General features: G+C 36.3%; 9 protein-coding genes and 3 pseudogenes across 12 annotated transcripts, besides 3 other annotated features; 5 read left to right on the forward strand and 7 right to left on the reverse strand.

The window, feature by feature from the left end:
• Positions 1-14,447: part of a mobile genetic element that runs on past the window's edge.
• On the forward strand, positions 13-708 carry TVAGG3_0840410 (protein of unknown function, DUF4106 family; the record flags this gene model as incomplete). The annotated part of the gene is made up of 1 exon (XM_051248829.1): positions 13-708. The coding sequence occupies one exon, from the start codon at positions 13-15 to the stop codon at positions 706-708; it is 696 nt and encodes a 231-aa protein (XP_051084304.1).
• Positions 889-1,446, reverse strand: TVAGG3_0840420 (organellar and viral DNA polymerase type B; the record flags this gene model as incomplete). The annotated part of the gene is made up of 1 exon (XM_051248830.1): positions 889-1,446. The coding sequence occupies one exon, from the start codon at positions 1,444-1,446 to the stop codon at positions 889-891; it is 558 nt and encodes a 185-aa protein (XP_051084305.1).
• TVAGG3_0840430 (organellar and viral DNA polymerase type B) lies at positions 1,502-1,803 on the reverse strand (the record flags this gene model as incomplete). The annotated part of the gene is made up of 1 exon (XM_051248831.1): positions 1,502-1,803. A coding segment is annotated over one exon (302 nt), but the record flags the coding sequence as incomplete, so codon positions are not given.
• Positions 2,414-2,614, forward strand: TVAGG3_0840440 (uncharacterized protein; the record flags this gene model as incomplete). Its single annotated transcript, XM_051248832.1, has 1 exon — positions 2,414-2,614. The coding sequence occupies one exon, from the start codon at positions 2,414-2,416 to the stop codon at positions 2,612-2,614; it is 201 nt and encodes a 66-aa protein (XP_051084307.1).
• Positions 2,643-3,221, reverse strand: TVAGG3_0840450 (uncharacterized protein; the record flags this gene model as incomplete). Its single annotated transcript, XM_051248833.1, has 1 exon — positions 2,643-3,221. The coding sequence occupies one exon, from the start codon at positions 3,219-3,221 to the stop codon at positions 2,643-2,645; it is 579 nt and encodes a 192-aa protein (XP_051084308.1).
• Positions 4,028-4,606, forward strand: TVAGG3_0840460 (annotated as a pseudogene). Its single transcript has one exon. A coding segment is annotated over exon 1 (579 nt).
• Positions 5,019-5,335, forward strand: TVAGG3_0840470 (uncharacterized protein; the record flags this gene model as incomplete). Its single annotated transcript, XM_051248834.1, has 1 exon — positions 5,019-5,335. A coding segment is annotated over one exon (317 nt), but the record flags the coding sequence as incomplete, so codon positions are not given.
• On the reverse strand, positions 5,383-5,646 carry TVAGG3_0840480 (uncharacterized protein; the record flags this gene model as incomplete). Its single annotated transcript, XM_051248835.1, has 1 exon — positions 5,383-5,646. One exon carries the CDS (start codon positions 5,644-5,646, stop codon positions 5,383-5,385), a length of 264 nt encoding a protein of 87 aa, XP_051084310.1.
• On the reverse strand, positions 5,790-6,540 carry TVAGG3_0840490 (annotated as a pseudogene). The gene has a single exon. A coding segment is annotated over exon 1 (751 nt).
• TVAGG3_0840500 (uncharacterized protein) lies at positions 7,054-7,919 on the reverse strand (the record flags this gene model as incomplete). The annotated part of the gene is made up of 1 exon (XM_051248836.1): positions 7,054-7,919. A coding segment is annotated over one exon (866 nt), but the record flags the coding sequence as incomplete, so codon positions are not given.
• Positions 8,568-8,723, reverse strand: TVAGG3_0840510 (uncharacterized protein; the record flags this gene model as incomplete). The annotated part of the gene is made up of 1 exon (XM_051248837.1): positions 8,568-8,723. The coding sequence occupies one exon, from the start codon at positions 8,721-8,723 to the stop codon at positions 8,568-8,570; it is 156 nt and encodes a 51-aa protein (XP_051084312.1).
• TVAGG3_0840520 lies at positions 9,231-10,118 on the forward strand (annotated as a pseudogene). Its single transcript has one exon. A coding segment is annotated over exon 1 (888 nt).
• A 346-nt stretch (positions 14,448-14,793) lies between the features above and the next one.
• Positions 14,794-15,629: a mobile genetic element.
• A 997-nt stretch (positions 15,630-16,626) lies between these two features.
• Positions 16,627-17,658: part of a mobile genetic element that runs on past the window's edge.

Below are 17,658 nucleotides of genomic sequence, written 5' to 3' on the forward strand. Positions count from 1 at the left end.
ACTTATCTTAAAATGGCTGCACAACAACAAGAACTAGATGAGAAGAACCCATTCTATGAGTTAGTAGTCATTTGTAGTACTTCTGGTCAATTTGACCAAACCGTCAATTCGTTCAAAGATATTATAAAAAAGTCTAAGTTAGTATGTATAAAAGATACTGAGTTGTTAGATTGGATAAAGAAGTACCAAAGAAGAGTTTTGAAGTACAATGCTATAAATGAGTATATAAACTCGAAGTTTAAAGACCCAAATGAGGAAATGCAGAGAATATTAGAGAAGAAACACTTCAGAAACAAACAGAAAGAGATAGAATACATTTCGAAGAAATTGCAATCGTACGATTGGAAGACTTACCCTCACAGATGTCTTCTTATCTTAGATGACTTTGCTTCTCATCCTTTGTTAAAGAACAGAGAACAAGATATGTGTCGAATTCTTAAAAAGCTCAGACACTTTAACATCTCAGTTGTCATTTGTGTACAGACAGCCAAGAGTTTAAGTAAGGATGTTAAAAGAATACTTACTGATATCATACTTTTCCCTGGATTGTCCGAAGACGATTTCATGGAACTTATGAAAGAGTCCATGGCAGGTAAGTTTGACAGACATGAACTATGGGAGAAGTACAAAGTCATACAAGACCCTCATACTTCTTTCAGAATTCACATCTACGCAAACAAAGTTCAAATTGTAAAAAGTCAAGCTTGAAAAATAAAGAGTTTTAGGCGACCAGGATTTCTGACCTACTCGCTGTTCTTCACGATTTTCCGAGGGAAGCAAGCATATGAGGAAATTCATGAAATTTTACTCAGAATTCAATAAAAATATATTTTAGGGTAGAAGGGTATATCTACCCCGTTTTCTACCCTCATTTCTACCCCAGTTATTTTATAAGCGTTTTACATGGTAAACATTGTGAATTCGTGAAATTCTAAACAATTTCGTAGCTTCTATTTCTTCACGAAGGATATCGAATGTTTTCACAATGCCGAAAGTTTCTTTATATTTCTTCTTGACATCTGAAAGAAGGAAATCGTCAGCTGTTGGATAGTTTTTGTTTAGAAATGTCAACATGTCCATTTTATCTTCTGCTGGTTTCTCTGCCTCCCTCTTTAAGTCAGCATAGTCGTTTCGCATACGTTCTATCTCTTTGACGGAGTAGTTATATTTCCTCATTGCTGCTTTACATTTAGAACATTGTGGGTTCATTTTTGCGTTATATTCTGAAACCTTACCTGCTAGTATGACTAAGGCGTCAATTGCTCTCTTTAACTCAAAAGTTGCGGGTTTTATCTGTTCATTCCATATCTTACCTCTTCTATCTTTATCTCTTATCTGCCATACACATTTTGCAACTAACGAAACAAAGTTGTCGTAGGTCTTAAACTCCCCAGATTTGTATATGTCAGAGATGTTCTTATATACCATATCGCAATCTTTGTCCATGACTTTGTGGTTGCAATGAAATCCAAGAAACTCATAGTTAACCTTTCGTATGAACTTCTTTATTTCTACTGAGTCAGTTGCTTTGACTTCTATTTCATCGAATTCTGGAATAGTAAGCTTTTGTTGCTGGATTTCAGGCAATTTGGGTAAATGGTCGATGAGGTCCTGCATGTCATAAAGATACTGTTCATTTGTTTCATCTTTCGCACAACAGTCCAAAGTACTTGTTAAAAGTTCTTGCTTTATCTTCTGGATTTTTGTTTCGAAAGTATATGAAGAAGGAATGAAGCTTTTCATCTCTACTAACATTGAAGTTGGGTTCATGACTAACGAGTTTGGTGCTGTTGTTGCTAACATGTTTCTTACAATAAAAATAAAAAAATATTTTTTTAAAAAAACCAACTTTATTTTTTATTTCGGGAAAACTCATGACAAATTCAAGAGGGTAGAAAAGAGGTTAGAAAAGAGGTTATATCTAACCTTCTACCCTAAAATATATTTTTGCCGAATTCATGAGTTTTGGTTGAAAGAATACGGTGGAGCCAAAAGTGGCTCGACCTCAAAACAAGCATTTTCTGTATAAAATTCATGAAAATTCAAGAGGGTAGAAAAGAGGTTAGAAAGAGGTTAGATATACCCATCTACCCTAAATTATATTTTTGCTGAATTCAGCAACAAAATTCAAATTGTAAACGGTTTAATAGAAAAAGTGTTATTTTTTCATGTCCGAAGACTCGAAGGTGCAACACTTCCAAAATACGACGAACTCAGAAGAGCAGCATGGCAGTATGTTCTTGACAACTTCTTTGAGTTCTCCAGGAACACCTTGGAAAATGCTGAAGAACTCCGACACAGAGAATTTGGAGAAATTGCACTCCAATACTACCTTGACAAACAAAGGGTAAACAAAGGGTAAACAAAGGGTAAAATAAGACTAAAAACTTAACGTTTAAAAAGTGACATTTTTATGAGCTCCGAGTCACCGAGAAAACTTGGTCAGATGTTAGCAGCTTACTTCCCTGAGGAGGATGGAAGCGTTACATACGTAAGGTTCAAAAACAACGAACCTGGAATTGCGTACCAAATTCGCAATTACATGACCATGGAAGAGTACGAAAGGTTCCTACAAGAGAAACCAGCTCTAAACAACTCAGAAAAGAAAGAGTAAAAAGTTTAACTCGTAATTGTTTATTTTTTTACTTGTATGGGCAAGCTGCAAGAATGAAGTCGACTATCTCGGTCTTTGTCTTGACCAGTTGGACTGCTCTTGCGAGTACGTCTGTTTTACGGTCTCCAGCTGGTGTCTGACCTTCGTAATTGCGCATGTTCTTGAGAGCTCCAACTGTAAATGGTTGTAGGATGAAGAGTCTCTCAGACTGCTTGAGGTAGTCTTCACGGTCACGAACCGAATCTGTGGTACGAGTCGAATCGGTCGATTTGAGGGAAGAGACTGAAAGCCTGTCGTCTTCCATAGGGGCTGTGGCATAATCTTTGCGTAAACGGTTCAGACCTTCTTCGAACTCTTGGTCTCTCTTCGATTGAGATTGGAATTGGAATTGCTGGGGTGGAGCTTGCTGGAACATCCAAGGGTTGGGGAAGTAAGGCATAGGCAGAGGAGGGTAGTTCGGGAAGCCTTGTGGTGGGTAGTAACCTTGAGGTGGAAATTGGTAGTAAATCGGAGGTACTTGCTGGAACTGAGGTTGCTGAGGAGACTGTTGTGGTTCTTTAGGTTCCTCTGGTTTGGGAATGGACTCGGTTGGTGGGACGTCGGACATTCGTTTGTGGCTTAACCGTCGGACCACAACGATAAAAATCTCTGCAACTAGCAGTACTGCTACTGTCAGTAGCAGTACTTTTACTGACAGTAGCAGTACTTTTTCTGACAGTAGCAGTACTTTTACTGACAGTAGCAGTACTTTTTCTGACAGTAGCAGTACTTTTACTGACAGTAGCAGTACTTTTACTGACAGTAGCAGTACTTTTACTGACAGTAGCAGTACTTTATCGTCGAAAACCCTCTCAAATTTTCCTTTTTACTGCAACTAGCAGTACTTTTACTGTCAGTAGCAGTACTTTTACTGACAGTAGCAGTACTTTTACTGACAGTAGCAGTACTTTTTCTGACAGTAGCAGTACTTTTTCTGACAGTAGCAGTACTTTTACTGACAGTAGCAATGGTCGAGGTCGAACCTACCGACGAGGCAATTTACCTAATTGAAATTAACGAGCTTGTTAAAGACTTCCTCAGGCAGAATGTAAAAGGCAAGCTTGTTAGCGGTTGGATAACGGGAAGGGCTGCCTTGAATCTCGAGACTTCGACTGGAATTCCAATTCAAATACCAGACGGGACAGCCTACGACGACATAAAGCAAGCAAAGAAGGAAGCTCTTCTCAAGTTCTTTGCAAAGCGTCCTTGGATACTACTTCCAAACAGAGAGAACCCTTTCCCAAGAATGAGCCAAATTCTCAAGGGTCTCCTTCACTTCTCGGGTCAGCCGTTCTACATAACCTGTGAAGGCGACATCCAACCAGTTCAGTAAACCTTAACGTTTAGAGTAAAAACATTTTTTTCATTTTTTGAATGAAGCAAGTTAAATTCGTCCCACACCAATCTCAATGGACCGATGAAGAGTTTCAAGCCATGGTTGAAGGTGTTGAGAACGACATAGACGGCGAACTTGAAGGAGCTCAAACCACAATTGCAACCAAAATTGCACAAGTCAAAGAAGAGATAGCTCCACTTAAAGCTACCAAAGCTACTCTTGACCTCATGGATAGTTACCGTTTAGATGTCAAGAGTGGAATAAGACAATTAAAATTAAAACTCTTAAATTACGAAGCTATACTCCAGAAGTTAGCAGAAATGAGAAGACTTTACCAGAGCTACTTACATGTAAGGGACTTACCTTCAAGCAGTCCGACCAAAGATGAATTTTCTGACATTGTCCCAATTTTGTCCGAAAGTCAGCTCAGATGTTTTGAACTGCTCCAACATATCCAGAATATGAACGTTTGCCTGAACTCTTCCGCAATCTCAAAAAACGTTTTTTGGTTCTCATGTTCGAAACTTTTATCGGAAGAGACAACAAACGTTCAGAAGAAGAACAAGATATTATTTTAAACTTGTTGTATGACATAACTGTCATAACAAGCTTTTTGAAGTAAAACCGTCATTCTCAAACCACTTCATTTTTTCGATGTCCGAACAAGCACCGAAGCCGAACACAATGGCAGATGTCCTTTCAATGTTGCCAGACAAGCGCCCAGTTCAAATTCAAATTTTGAATTTGAAAGCTCATCTGACAAACACCGTTAAGACTCTCCAAAGTAGTCTTATGGAAGAGATGAAGGGACTTAAAGGTGAGTTCCTCATGAACCAAGCTTCCAATGAGAAAGTCCTGAATGATTTGACGGAAACCTTGCGCATTTACGCGAGAGAGAACCGAGACCTTGCCAGACTCATCTACCGTTTCTTCGAAGAGATAGATGCCATCTGGAAGGTACTCGGAAAGGACAGAACATGCAACACCGTAATTCGTGAGCACCAAATTGAAGAAGGAATTTTCGAGGAAGAAGAGGAAGAAGAGGAAGAAGAGGAAGAAGAGAAACACGAAGAAGAGGAAGTTTGGGCAACCCTTGTTGCCGATGACAGTTATGAAATTTCCCAACCCTACCCATACAAAATCCGCAACAAGGAGACAGGCAAGGTTCTTACCCCAGTCCTCAACAACTTGGGACACTTGACCCTTACCCTTCGAAATTACGGTACAATTTCCATGGGAAGGCTTGTCGGTATGCAATGGGTTCCAAATCCAACAAGAAGACGAAGGTCAGACACATTGACGGTGACAAGCTCAACAACCGTAAGGAGAACCTCGAGTGGTTCTAAGAGTAAAAAAATTTTATTTTAGGGGAAACCCGAGTAAATTTAGGTGTTTATTTAGTTAAGTAGCTTAAATTAATGAGAATTTGGACAAGTAGTTCCTGACCCCTGAATTGGACTCTTTCGTCATCCCAGTTGCCTAGGAGGTCGTCCCAGAGGAGTTGGTAGAATTGCCAATCCAAGGACGATTTGTCCTCCCAGGCATTGAGGATGTACTGCTCGTAGAGTTTCATGACCTCTGCCTTGCACCAGACACCCTCTCCCTTGGAACGTAAGGCTTCTTCGAAGTGCTCGAATGCGATTGGCTGCTTGACCATCTGAAATGACACTTTTTGTCCGTTTGGTCAATGTTTGTCTCGTGCCATAGTCGACGAAAATACAGACAAACAGGTTATATATGAGTTTGAGACCAAGAATGGTGTAACTCGACCTGTCCGATTCAAATTCGAATAAAAATTTTTTATTTCATGCAATGTTTAACTATTTCACCATCTTCTTTAACACCCAGTACTTCCTTTCGATATTACATGAACTTCGGTGAAAATTTTGTCCAATTTGAATTGACCCATCTTTTCACCGACCATGCCCATTTCAATGAGTTTGTTATAAGCCTTCTTCGTTCGTCATGAGTGCATCGATGTTCTCATAGTAAACCTTCACTTTGGATTTGACTTCCGAGAAGAATTTGTTGTAGTTGTCAAGGACTGCCTTTGCGAACTGAGGTAAGACCAATGTTCGACAATAGGTTTTAATGTGGTTACTAAGCCACTTTGACCTTGAGTGAATTCGTACTTCAAAACAAAAGGAGAAAACCTTTCAACAAAGTTGTCGACCTTCTCATAATGTTTACTCTTCATCTCTTGAGGTTTCTTAATGGAATATCCCCATGTCGAATTCATAAGCAATTTGAGTGTCATTGCAAGTTGGGTTTGAAGCTTTCCTAATATCATACAGTTGTTGTATGACTTTTCCAACTGTATAGTTCCTTCCGAGAACTCACCATCTTCGTTTGGAATTCCAGTCGGGATATATTGGACGAACCTCATGTACGCAGCGTTAAGGTCGACATAGTATATCTTTTCATCTGAGTCGAACTTGTCGCATCCAATCGGACCAGTTCGTGGAAATTCAAGTGAGTCTCTTATCTTCTGAGAAACTTCTCCTGTTATCTCATAAACATCGTCGAAGCAACCTGTTTCATATAAAACCTTTGACCTAACTCAGATGCTCTCCAATACAATTTGACGTCGATTGGATGCCTCAATGGAAGTTTGTTTATAGCATCTTGAAGTTCTTGCAACCTCATTGGAAGTTCTTCTGTTCAGGTTGGTATCCGAACAATCCAACTCCTTTTGGAACTGTGTACTTCTTTGTACTAGAACTTTGTCTGGAACAACTTTTGGTCTTGCTAACAGTGAAAAGTTTGTTTCGTCTTTTGGTACAAACTTTCTGTCAGCTTGTCATCTGGAATTGGTTCCAACAAACCTTTCTCGAAAAGAATGTTTACAGCTCTGACAATGTTGCACTTGCCTTTTCCGAACAATGGGTTTGTAAGACTTTCGTTCAACATGAAGTGGTTGTGGACAATTACAATCTTCAACCATGGTAAGTCTTTGTCAACAACATAGTCGTCATGTGAAGAACCTTTCTCAGTCGGAATGTTGACTCGGATATTGACATTTGCCAACGGTGCAATTTTTGCCAATTGACCTCTGAGAATGTACCTTGTCTTCACGCATGACTCAAGATACTTCATCTTCTCATCTGTAACAAGACCAGAGTTCCTGAGACATGTAAGAATGCAAGGTTCATTGACAATTGTTTCAATTGAATTGTAAATTCCATACCTTGTCAAGTCAATGTCAGACTTATTTATGAACGGGAAGTATCCAGCATGTTGTCTGACTGCTTGAGGGTTCGGTTGGTACCATTCAAATTTTACACTTGCAATTCCTTCAATTGCATTCAAAATGTCTGAGTCGGAGTCAACCATTTGTTCTCTCTTTGTAGTCTTGAAAGCGTCAAGAAGCATTGCAGCTGTTGTGACATTGCCATGTGCATAGTAAATGTGACCATCCAAATCTGTTATGGTCAATCTGAGATTGTATCCTTTCTTATTTCCATCTTGAATTGCAGCAAGTACTCCCATGAAGCCTTCTTTGTTCTTTCCTTCGTCAAAGTTTACTGTAAAGGTTCGACCAGATGTAATTTGACTTCTAACTTCACGGTACTTTTCATATGCATATCTTGTTCTTTCCATGGGAGCATGTGCGTCTTCACCTTTTCCTTTTTTCCTTCTCAAAGGATGCAATTGTTCGTCATGTTTCCAGTAGAATCTGGCAAAGCCGTCGTGTCCTTCAACTTGAGGTTCACTAACATCGAAAGGCATGTCCATAAGACGTTCTTCTTCTAACCTCTCTAATCTGTTTGGATAGTTTGCGCGTGCTGTTTCCAAGTCCATTTCATAGCGAAGACCAGACAGTTTGTCATAGACTTTTATGGGTCTTCCCTTCCTATATTTAAACTTCTTCGAAACTTTCCAACCATATCTTTCTAACTCTGCTTTTATTCTAGCAGATTTTCTATCCATTCTATATGGGGGCATTTTTATAAAAATAAAAAAATGTTTTTTCTTTACTTTACGTAACCGCCTGCTGCCATAAGTCTTTGACGCCAACCCATACCAGCTAATGAAGGTTGACTTGGTTTAGTTTGGAAACTAAACTTTGTTTTTGGTTTATCTTCAGTTTTTGGTTTCTCTTCTTCTATCGGTTTTTCGTCACTTTTCGGTTCCTCTGACTTTACCTCACCTGCAGGAACAGTTGTGTCGTCAACATCTTCATAAATATCATATGCCATTTGTTTTTGTTTTCCTTTCAACTTTTTGTGTTTGTTGTAAAGTTTAGAATATTTCGACTCTAAGTCAATGAGATGTTCTATAATGAACTGTTGGTCAGTGAAGTAAACTTTTCCATCTGTTGTCTCGAAAGCTCCTTCAGACTTCAATATTTTATTTGTGAGAGTCTGTTTCTTTTTTGAGATACTAGCCGTTCCATTTCTATGAAAAGTGACTTTATAGTTAGGGTTTGTATTTCCAGACCTGGCACTTTCTATTATTGAATTTTTTTCTTCATCTGTAAGTTCTTTGACAGGTTTTGACAATGGTTCTGAACTTTTTGTTTGTGGTGTCAAATCTACCGTTTCAACTTCTTCGGTCATTTCATCTCAGTAAAAAATTTTAGTTTGGTTTGTTTTCAACTGGTTGTTTAGGTTTTTTAAGTCGGTCTAAAACTTCTTGAGGTATAGGAAGAACTTGACAAACACGTGGTTGTGTAACTGCTGGAAGCCGACAAATCCATCTTGAGCCCATTTGTCTCAATGCTGTATTGTTCATTTCATCTCAGTAAAAATTTTACATTCCCCAAGTTTGAGGCGGTTGAGGTTGGTTGTTGTTTACCCATTGTTGTGCATGGTTATATCCTCTGTTAAAGAATCTTTCACCTTGGTCCATATAGTGTCCTGCTTGGTTATAGTAGTCATTTGCTTTGTTATAATAGTTTCCTGCTTGTCTTCCTACATTGTCCATCCATCCTTGAACTTTTCCTCTTGTTTCAGGATTTGGAATAAGATTTGCTGCATCTCGTGCTACATCCAACCTTTCTGTACAGTTTGTATAATAGGTTGTGCTTTCTTCTTTAAGTATACCTAATGTACTCAAATCTTCCTTCCAACTCCAAATACACCTCTGGCTATTGTCCCACTGCGGGCAAAAATCTGGATGCAACTCCTGCTAATGCGCCAAATAAAACCCCATTTCTTATAGGGTAAAAAATGACGAATCCAAACAAGGACCCCTATGTTCTAAAGCGACAAAGAAAGCACTCATGGGTAAAATCTTTAGTTCAACACCAAATGCTTGGTTTATGGATATCTTGGAAAACATTCCGAGAGTTAGAACAGATGGACCACCATACTGGCTAATATTTGTCGGTCAAAACACAAGATACTGTGAAGCCATACCATTACAGTCCAAAAATATTTTAGATGTGAAAACTGCTTTGACAATATTCGTTGACAAATACCATCCAACAAAACTGACATCTGACTGTGAAAGTTCTTTCAAATCAGACGATATTAAAAACTATCTGCGTTCAAAAAATGTAAACCAATATTTCATTGTCGACCAAAACCATTCTGCTCTTGGTGTCATTGACAGTTGTATAAAAATCTTAAGAGACTTAAACCAACACAAGGTGGTGAAGCAAATGAAATGTCATATGACGACAAGTACAGACATTTCCCATGGCAAAGATGAGAACAAGTTTTAAATATTTACAATAGCCGTAAACAAAAAGGTTTGGGAAACCACTCCCCCGAAGAAATGAAAAACAACCCTGACTTAGAGAAAGACTATATATTTAATAGTTTAGTCAAAAGAGACAAACAAGAAAGAATGCCAGGCTTCAAACTTCAGAAAGGTGACAAAGTAAAAATAGAAATACCTAAACGCGACCCATATGAAAATACTATTGACTATGACAACAATGGGAACTCGACAGGTACTCGCATTCGTGTTCGTAAAAATAGAAGAAAGTATACAAGAGAATATTATGAAGTTTTAGGCAAACATGGCAAAATGTACAGACTGCAAGCAGAAGATAAAACTACTATTGTCAGACCTCGTTTCAAACTTGTTAAGGTTCAAGGTGGTATACTTTCAAAGACAGTTCCTAACAAATATAAGACAACTCCTGACGAATATGCTAAAGAAGTTGAAAATGACGACTAAGCATTTCTATAACCATGCGTAAACTGTCATGTAAGGTGGCATGTAGTCTTTACTCTGTCCGTTGTTTGCGTATAGCCTGAAACGCGATGTGTATGGCTTCCTCCTACCTCAGTGTTACTCCAGTAACAATTTATAGCAAACTTAACGTCCTCTTTAACATCATATCCTTTACCTTTTGTCATTCCTGACCAATCCCAAAATCTATGACTATGCAACCTGCTTCAGATGTACTTAAATTTATGTAGTGACTGTGCGCAGGTAAATTTGCACCTGAAATCGTTTTACTTCCGCCTGTTTCCTTTGAAGAGTTTGCACAATACAAAAACCTGTCGACTATTTGAGTCCAAGTTCCAAAACCAAGTACTACTTCTGGTTTGGTAGAGTTCATTGACGTGTAAATAGAACCTATAGGATATAGTGTTTGAAGTATTTCTGTCTTTAACGTTTGAAGCTCTGTTTTGTCAGCTTTCTTATCATATAAATCTTGAGCAGTGAATTTAACTTTTTTTTCATCCTCCATGACATAGACATTTCTACATCTAATGTATTTCATCGTTGTTATGTCATCCTCCGATGTTAAACCTTGTGGAAAGTTAGGAGGTTTCCAATTTAATACATCCCACCAGTTTCTTCAACCGTTCCTTCAATATTTTCTATACCAACAGTTGCGAAGAAATCGTGTGTATGTCCAACGTCACTTTTCCTGTTTAAGGTTTCTTGTAAGTTTGTAATATTTGCAATGGTATGTGTATGTCCAACGTCACTTTTACTGTTTAAGGTTTCTTGTAAGTTTGTAATATTTGCAATGGTATGTGTATGTCCAACGTCACTTTTACTGTTTAAGGTTTCTTGTAAGTTTGTAATATTTGCAATGGTATGTGTATGTCCAACGTCACTTTTCCTGTTTAAGGTTTCTTGTAAGTTTGTAATATTTGCAATGGTATGTGTATGTCCAACGTCACTTTTACTGTTTAAGGTTTCTTGTAAGTTTGTAATATTTGCAATGGTATGTGTATGTCCAACGTCACTTTTACTGTTTAAGGTTTCTTGTAAGTTTGTAATATTTGCAATGGTATGTGTATGTCCAACGTCACTTTTCCTGTTTAAGGTTTCTTGTAAGTTTGTAATATTTGCAATGGTATGTGTATGAGTCTTTTTAGAATATTCTTTGTCAGCTCTTGTCACTTCACTTGACATTTTATTGTCAACATATGTTTTGTGCTAGTTCAGGATGAGTATGTTCTTTTGTTGCATATGTTGCATCTGCTCTGTCATGTTCTTCTTGAACTTTTTCAATGACATACTCTTTGTCAGCTTTGTTGTCAACATCTGCTTTCGTTGCATATGTTGCATCTGCTCTGTCATGTTCTTCTTGAACTTTTTCAATGACATACTCTTTGTCAGCTTTGTTGCCAACATCTGCTTTCAAAAGAAGTTCATCTATAGGTTTCTCGTTTAAAGTTCCTTTTGTTGGATTTACACAGACAGTATGGTTCTTATTGTCTTGAAACAGAAACTCGTCTGTCATTGGGTTTAATGTCAGTTTTAAGTTTCCTTCTTTCAATGACTCAGATATCTTAGAATAGTTTGAAAAGTTTGTTGTGTTCTTATTTAGAGCTTGCAAAATGAGTTGTCGGTTGTGTTGTATTTCTCTCATAGACCTGTTTCTTTCGACATTTTTATTCTAGATAAAATATGCTTTCAATAGAAAAAGAAAATTCAAGAGTTGCTACAACTAAACCATTAGATGAACTTTTTACTAACGTCGGTCAAAAGTTTGAGACAGAGACCGTAAAGCATGAAGGCTATCGTTTTGACTACCCGTTAAGATGGCTAAGAGACCCATCCGTCACAAAAGCTATTGGCTTTCGTAGAATGAAGTTTGTGTCTGTAGAAGATAAAAGTTTTCCATTTATTGTAAGGTTTCATATAGATTATATATCTGAAGGGAAACGAAAAATGTGGGAAGAAATTGAGCTAATACAAGTTGACCTTTCATCTTCTCTACAGACTGCGTTAAAAAATATAGAAGATAAAATAAATTCATGTTATGCAAAATATGCTGATGAATATGCAAATACCGAGAGCACACTTTATGTGAGAATTGTATATGACAAACAAAATTCACAAGTGTCATTTCAAATCTACGAAGACAATCCAAAGAAAGACGAACAAATATATACAGAATTCACTGCAATGTCATGGTATTATTTGCAAAGAATGTTAAATCAGAAAGTCGAACTTCCTTTAGCAAATATTTACAGTCGATATGCAAGAGATGAACCATATTTATTTAAAGATGTTTTCGACCCAGCTGCTATTATTGTTCATGCTTCATTTTCTGGCGCCCAAAACTCTTTCTTATGCTTGGCAAATGACTTTTACGAAAAACCTACAAAGTTATACGAACCACCAAGTGGAAGTATTTCAGACTTTCAAGTATGGTTTACTACAGATGGAAGAAAAAGAATAATTCCATTATACCATGCGTTTTACTTAGAACTTAGTTTCATATACAACTACTATCGAACGATAAAAATATAATTTTTTAATACGGTTGAGGTGTTGGATTTGGTTGCCAACTAGACTGTGGTGCAGGTTCAGGCTGTTGTATAACAGGAGCTTGTTCTTCTGGTTCAGGGTCTTTAGGTATAATACCAACGAACTGACCTACTCTTTTACCAATATTTTTGACTCCGTTCCAAATTCCTCTTCTACGGTTTTTATTCCATTCCATATACCTCTTCCAACATTTCGAAAGAAGTTTCCTATTCTTCCAAAGAAACCCATTTTACTATATGTAAAAATCTAATGTCCGCCTAGTCTCTTACGTTTCCTGTTGAGTTCCATAGCATTCTTTAACTGGAGCTCATACATTCTATTTCTCCTCTGTAGAAAACATACTCTGGGTCAACTCCTGTGTTCGCGTCATCTGCATAAAGTTGTTTATATCCCACTTCGGGGTTTGTATAAAACTCTTCCATCTCATATTTGCATACCATGGTGGCAAACCTAACGCAGCGTCATTTGACATGGCAGTTTGCATTTGTACATCTGTTGGCACTTGACCATAGTTTGCCATTGCAGTTTGTGTATTCTAACTTCATTTGGAATATTCTCTGGGTTTGGTTGTCCAGGTTGCTGTGCATTCGCTAAGTTCTGTGCGTCCATTTAATATTAGATAAAAATATCTCTTACGAGTACATATGCTGAACATTTGCAGGCATTGGTTCATCTTCATATTCTCTATATCTTTCTGCCACGTCAAATAAGTAAATGACACAATGGAAAAAACCTAAAACAAGTAGTCCTATTTCAAACCACATTTACTTACTAGTAAAATTTCTTTGTTATGACACTTTCTCCAGTTTATAGGACCTCTCTCATATTCTATCTTATCGTATCTAAACTCATAGTCATGTATGTCCTCTAACCATCTCATGACACTTTCCAAACCACTTTTATCGGATGTAAAAAAAGCATGGATGGTTATGTAAAACGTCTAAAGTTTCTAAAGAGTCTCTCAAAGTCCAGTCTACTTGGTATTGAAAATCCATGTGTTTATAGAACGGCGGGTCCACTATAAAGAAAACATTTTCCTTGTCTTTATATTTTTCATACAACTCTGTCCAATGACATCTCACAAACTCTATACCCTCAATATATTTTTCTATGTTCTCTTTGAAAACATTTGTATAGTTAAGATATAAAACTTTTGACATAAGTGTTTCAATGTCATGAACTCTTATAGCACCACTATATAATAGTCTAGCAGATATACTATCCCAGTCAATATACTCTGCCTTTTTCAAACCTCTCTGACAGTATTTTTCTTATCTAATGGTATACGTTCCATCTTAACCTATAGGTATCTTTTCTTTTAACTCTTTCAATATTTTGTTTGTGTCTGGAATATGTTTGAGACGGTCCTATAGTTGTCGAAGTCATTGCATATAATCTTTGAGTCAGGAAATATTGTATGGCACAAATGAGATATATAGAAACTTCCACCGAACAAGTCTACAAATGTTAGACCATTCGGTAGTTTCTTAAGTTCTCTCAATAAGAATATCTTTACATCTACTCTTATTTCCAAAGAAGGGTAACGGTGGTTTTGTAAAATTCATTTTATATATATAATAAAAATGTTTTTTCCTGAAAAATCAGAAAGAAAGTGACAAAACATGAAAACATATATATTTTGTGAAAAAGCTCCTGGAAGACCCGTATATAAGAACTTCATTTATACTAAACATCTTCGGGGCTAGAGGGCACGAAGTGCCTGGAAGCCCCACTGCCTTTTTTTTTTTTTTTTTTTTTTTTTTTTTTTTTTTTTTTTTTTTTTTTTTTTTTTTTTTGATTATGATTGAATTATGCATTCTTCATCTTGAATGAAAATATATTTCATTGACAATAAGCGATATTCGTTTTTGGAATAAAAATCTCAAAATGTCCATAAGCATACGAAACTTCACTATATGTATTTAAATTAAAACAAGAGATATCAAAGAATCATAATTCTCAAATAAACTGGTATAATGTCAGTAAAATGCAGGATTTAATATGGGCAGCATGTTAATGCGAAAAACATCAAAATTGAGTTAAGCTGCGTGCCGATAAAAGTTGAAATGAGCGGATAGAAAAAGCACGTTATTTTGGATGAAATGTGTAATTGTTATAGACCGAAAATAGATTTTTTCGGTTTTCTCTTCAAATAATTGAAAGAATGATACTATTATAGGTTTATTATTTATATAGCATATAATCATGCTATAGCCGAAAATTATAAGTTTTGAGAAGATTGAATATAACACAAATAAATTTGAATGTAAGTTAAATTGCTTGTTGTTTTTAATAGGCATTTAATGAGAAATCCAATATTGCAAAATTCAAATTGAATATGAAAGAACAGAAAAGTCATTCTTTTCAAATTTCGAATATGTTTCATTGTATTTATAATTATACGGCAAATAAGATATTTAAACTTGATTTTTGAAGGAAAATTCACAAAATTGAATAAATTCAAATAATTTTTATTCAAAAATAAACTAGTTATTTGAGTTTAATACTAATTATCTATTCAAACTACAAAGTTTGTAATTTAAAATATTTTGTGAGATCAGATTGAATTAATTCAAGGTTCTTTTCAATTAATATTAATGACATATTACGCATTTTCGAACATTCTAAACCAAATATATAAAAATGTGGAGAGACGAATGTTAAATTTGCTAGACATGGGGGAGTTGTCTGCAAAGTTTAGCTCTTATCTCTAACAAAAAATTAATTTTTAAAAAAATGACCGAATACGTTTCACAGCGAGAAAAAAATAAAAGGCAAGATAGAATTTTCTAGACATAAAGAAGTTGTTTACCGAGTTTTAGCTCTTATCTCTAACAAAAAATTAATTTTTAAAAAAATGACCGAATACGTTTCACAGCGAGAAAAAAATAAAAGGCAAGATAGAATTTTCTAGACATAAAGAAGTTGTTTACCGAGTTTTAGCTCTTATCTCTAACAAAAAATTAATTTTTAAAAAAATGACCGAATACGTTTCACAGCGAGAAAAAAATAAAACTTTACACTGATTTTAATTTTCATTTCCAGTCACTTTACTTATTTTTTTTATTTTTTTCATTTTAATTATCAATTTTTTCATAATACGTTTATTTACGTTACCTTTTCTTTATTCTTTGAATTCCATACTACACACTTATAGAATATTTTGATTGTTAACGTACTTCATTAGAATGAATCCTTACAAAGGGTATGTCGATCGAATTTACCTAATTGGTATTTCCAATCAGATTGAAAAAGGTAAAATGACAGGGGAAGCAGCTTGCACCCATGTTCCCATCGCCCAACCCTTCAATCAAATGATTTCAAATATTTAGATGTTTCAAAATCTTTTTTACAAAATCAATTTAGCTTACAGAATATCCCATTGCCTAAAGGCAAGAAAGTCGTAGGGTCAATCCCTACGACCAAATCAAAGCTCTTGCTGTGATACATGACCACTGGGCCTTTCCCTGTGGTCAAACAAAACAATGGAAACGTTTTGAAATTACAACAAAATTGATGTATCTTATAGAGAAGTACGCAGATACTTCAAAGAAAATCATTTCACCAAGACGCGATTAGAGCATGCCGGGCCAGAAACAGCAGTAAGATATTTGGCGCTTTCACCCAATCTTATCTGGCACGCAGATGTTCATTATTTTTAGGGGTGTTTCGTGGCCAGTATATTTATGGCATAATCGACGATTTTAGCCGCAAAGTCCTAGCGTGATACAAATACCAGATATGCTGGCAGCGACGACAGCGAACGTTGCGGCTTCCGCCTTCATTGAATTTGGCGCCCCTTATTGTTTCTGGACCGATAACGGTTCAGAAAATAGGGGAGCCTTTCAAGATCTACTTGATCTTTGGGGCGTCCAATGGCGGCATACAGACTCTCATTCTCCCTACCAAAATGGGAAGATTGAGAGATTCTGGCCGACATTGGAGCAGTTAGTATGGTTATGTTGGGTATGGTGGCACTGCGTTCCACCTTAACCAAGTTAACCTTAAATATTTACAAAACCAGTAACGTATATTTTACAACACAAACGACAACACTAACTTAACCTTAAATATTTACAAAACCACCACCCACTTCACTTCACTAACGAACTCACTAATGTAAAAAAATAAACGTTCTCACTATCGTTCTCACTAACGACTTCACTAATGTTCTCATAAATTTTCCTCAATATCTTCATCATCAGTGTTAACCCTATTGTAGTCATACTTGAAGCCATAAACTTTCTCTAACTTCTTAACGTACAATTTACATAACTTACCTTCGTCATCGTATGGTTTAATGATATAACTATTTCTATCTTTATAAACAGTCAGTGTATAGTCAACTGGTCTCGGATGTATTTGAAAGAACATGTTATGCTCAGGAAGGAAGAATAAATGTTTAAATGTATGTTTGTTATACTGTGGAATTCGAATGAGTTGCTTTTGTTCTGTCATTTACATCCAAATAAAAATTTTCAGTAAAATATAAAAATAAACTTAAAAATAAATGATATCACCACCCTCACACGTATGAAAACATAGCCCAAAAATAAATTTAGGTGAAGTGGTGAAATCTCACCTCTTTTTTCACCTCTTTTTTCACCCGTTGAATTCATTGCTTTATAACTCTCTTCCTTGGTTTCTTTTTAGTTGCTTTCTTCACGTCTGTCTCCAACTTGACTGTCTTTCTTCTTCGTCCGTAATGATACCAGTTACTTCCACCAGTCAATGGGTCAAATGGTCTTTCGTAAGGGTTTCCATACATTCCATAGGGACCATACGGAAGAACTACTGGTGGAGGAAGAGTTCCATCGACTCTATTTAAATGCATTGTTTCACCTTTCATCTGGTCATTAAAGTCTTTTGCGTGTTTTGCAAACTCATCGTCCTTTCCTAAAGCATTTTCTGACTCAGTCGCAACCAAATTGGATGCTTTATTTATGAGTCCTATTTTATTTAATCTTAACTTCTTTGC

Source organism: Trichomonas vaginalis, chromosome VI, assembly GCF_026262505.1.
Source record: "Trichomonas vaginalis G3 chromosome VI, whole genome shotgun sequence".
Taxonomy (NCBI): Eukaryota; Parabasalia; order Trichomonadida; family Trichomonadidae; genus Trichomonas; species Trichomonas vaginalis.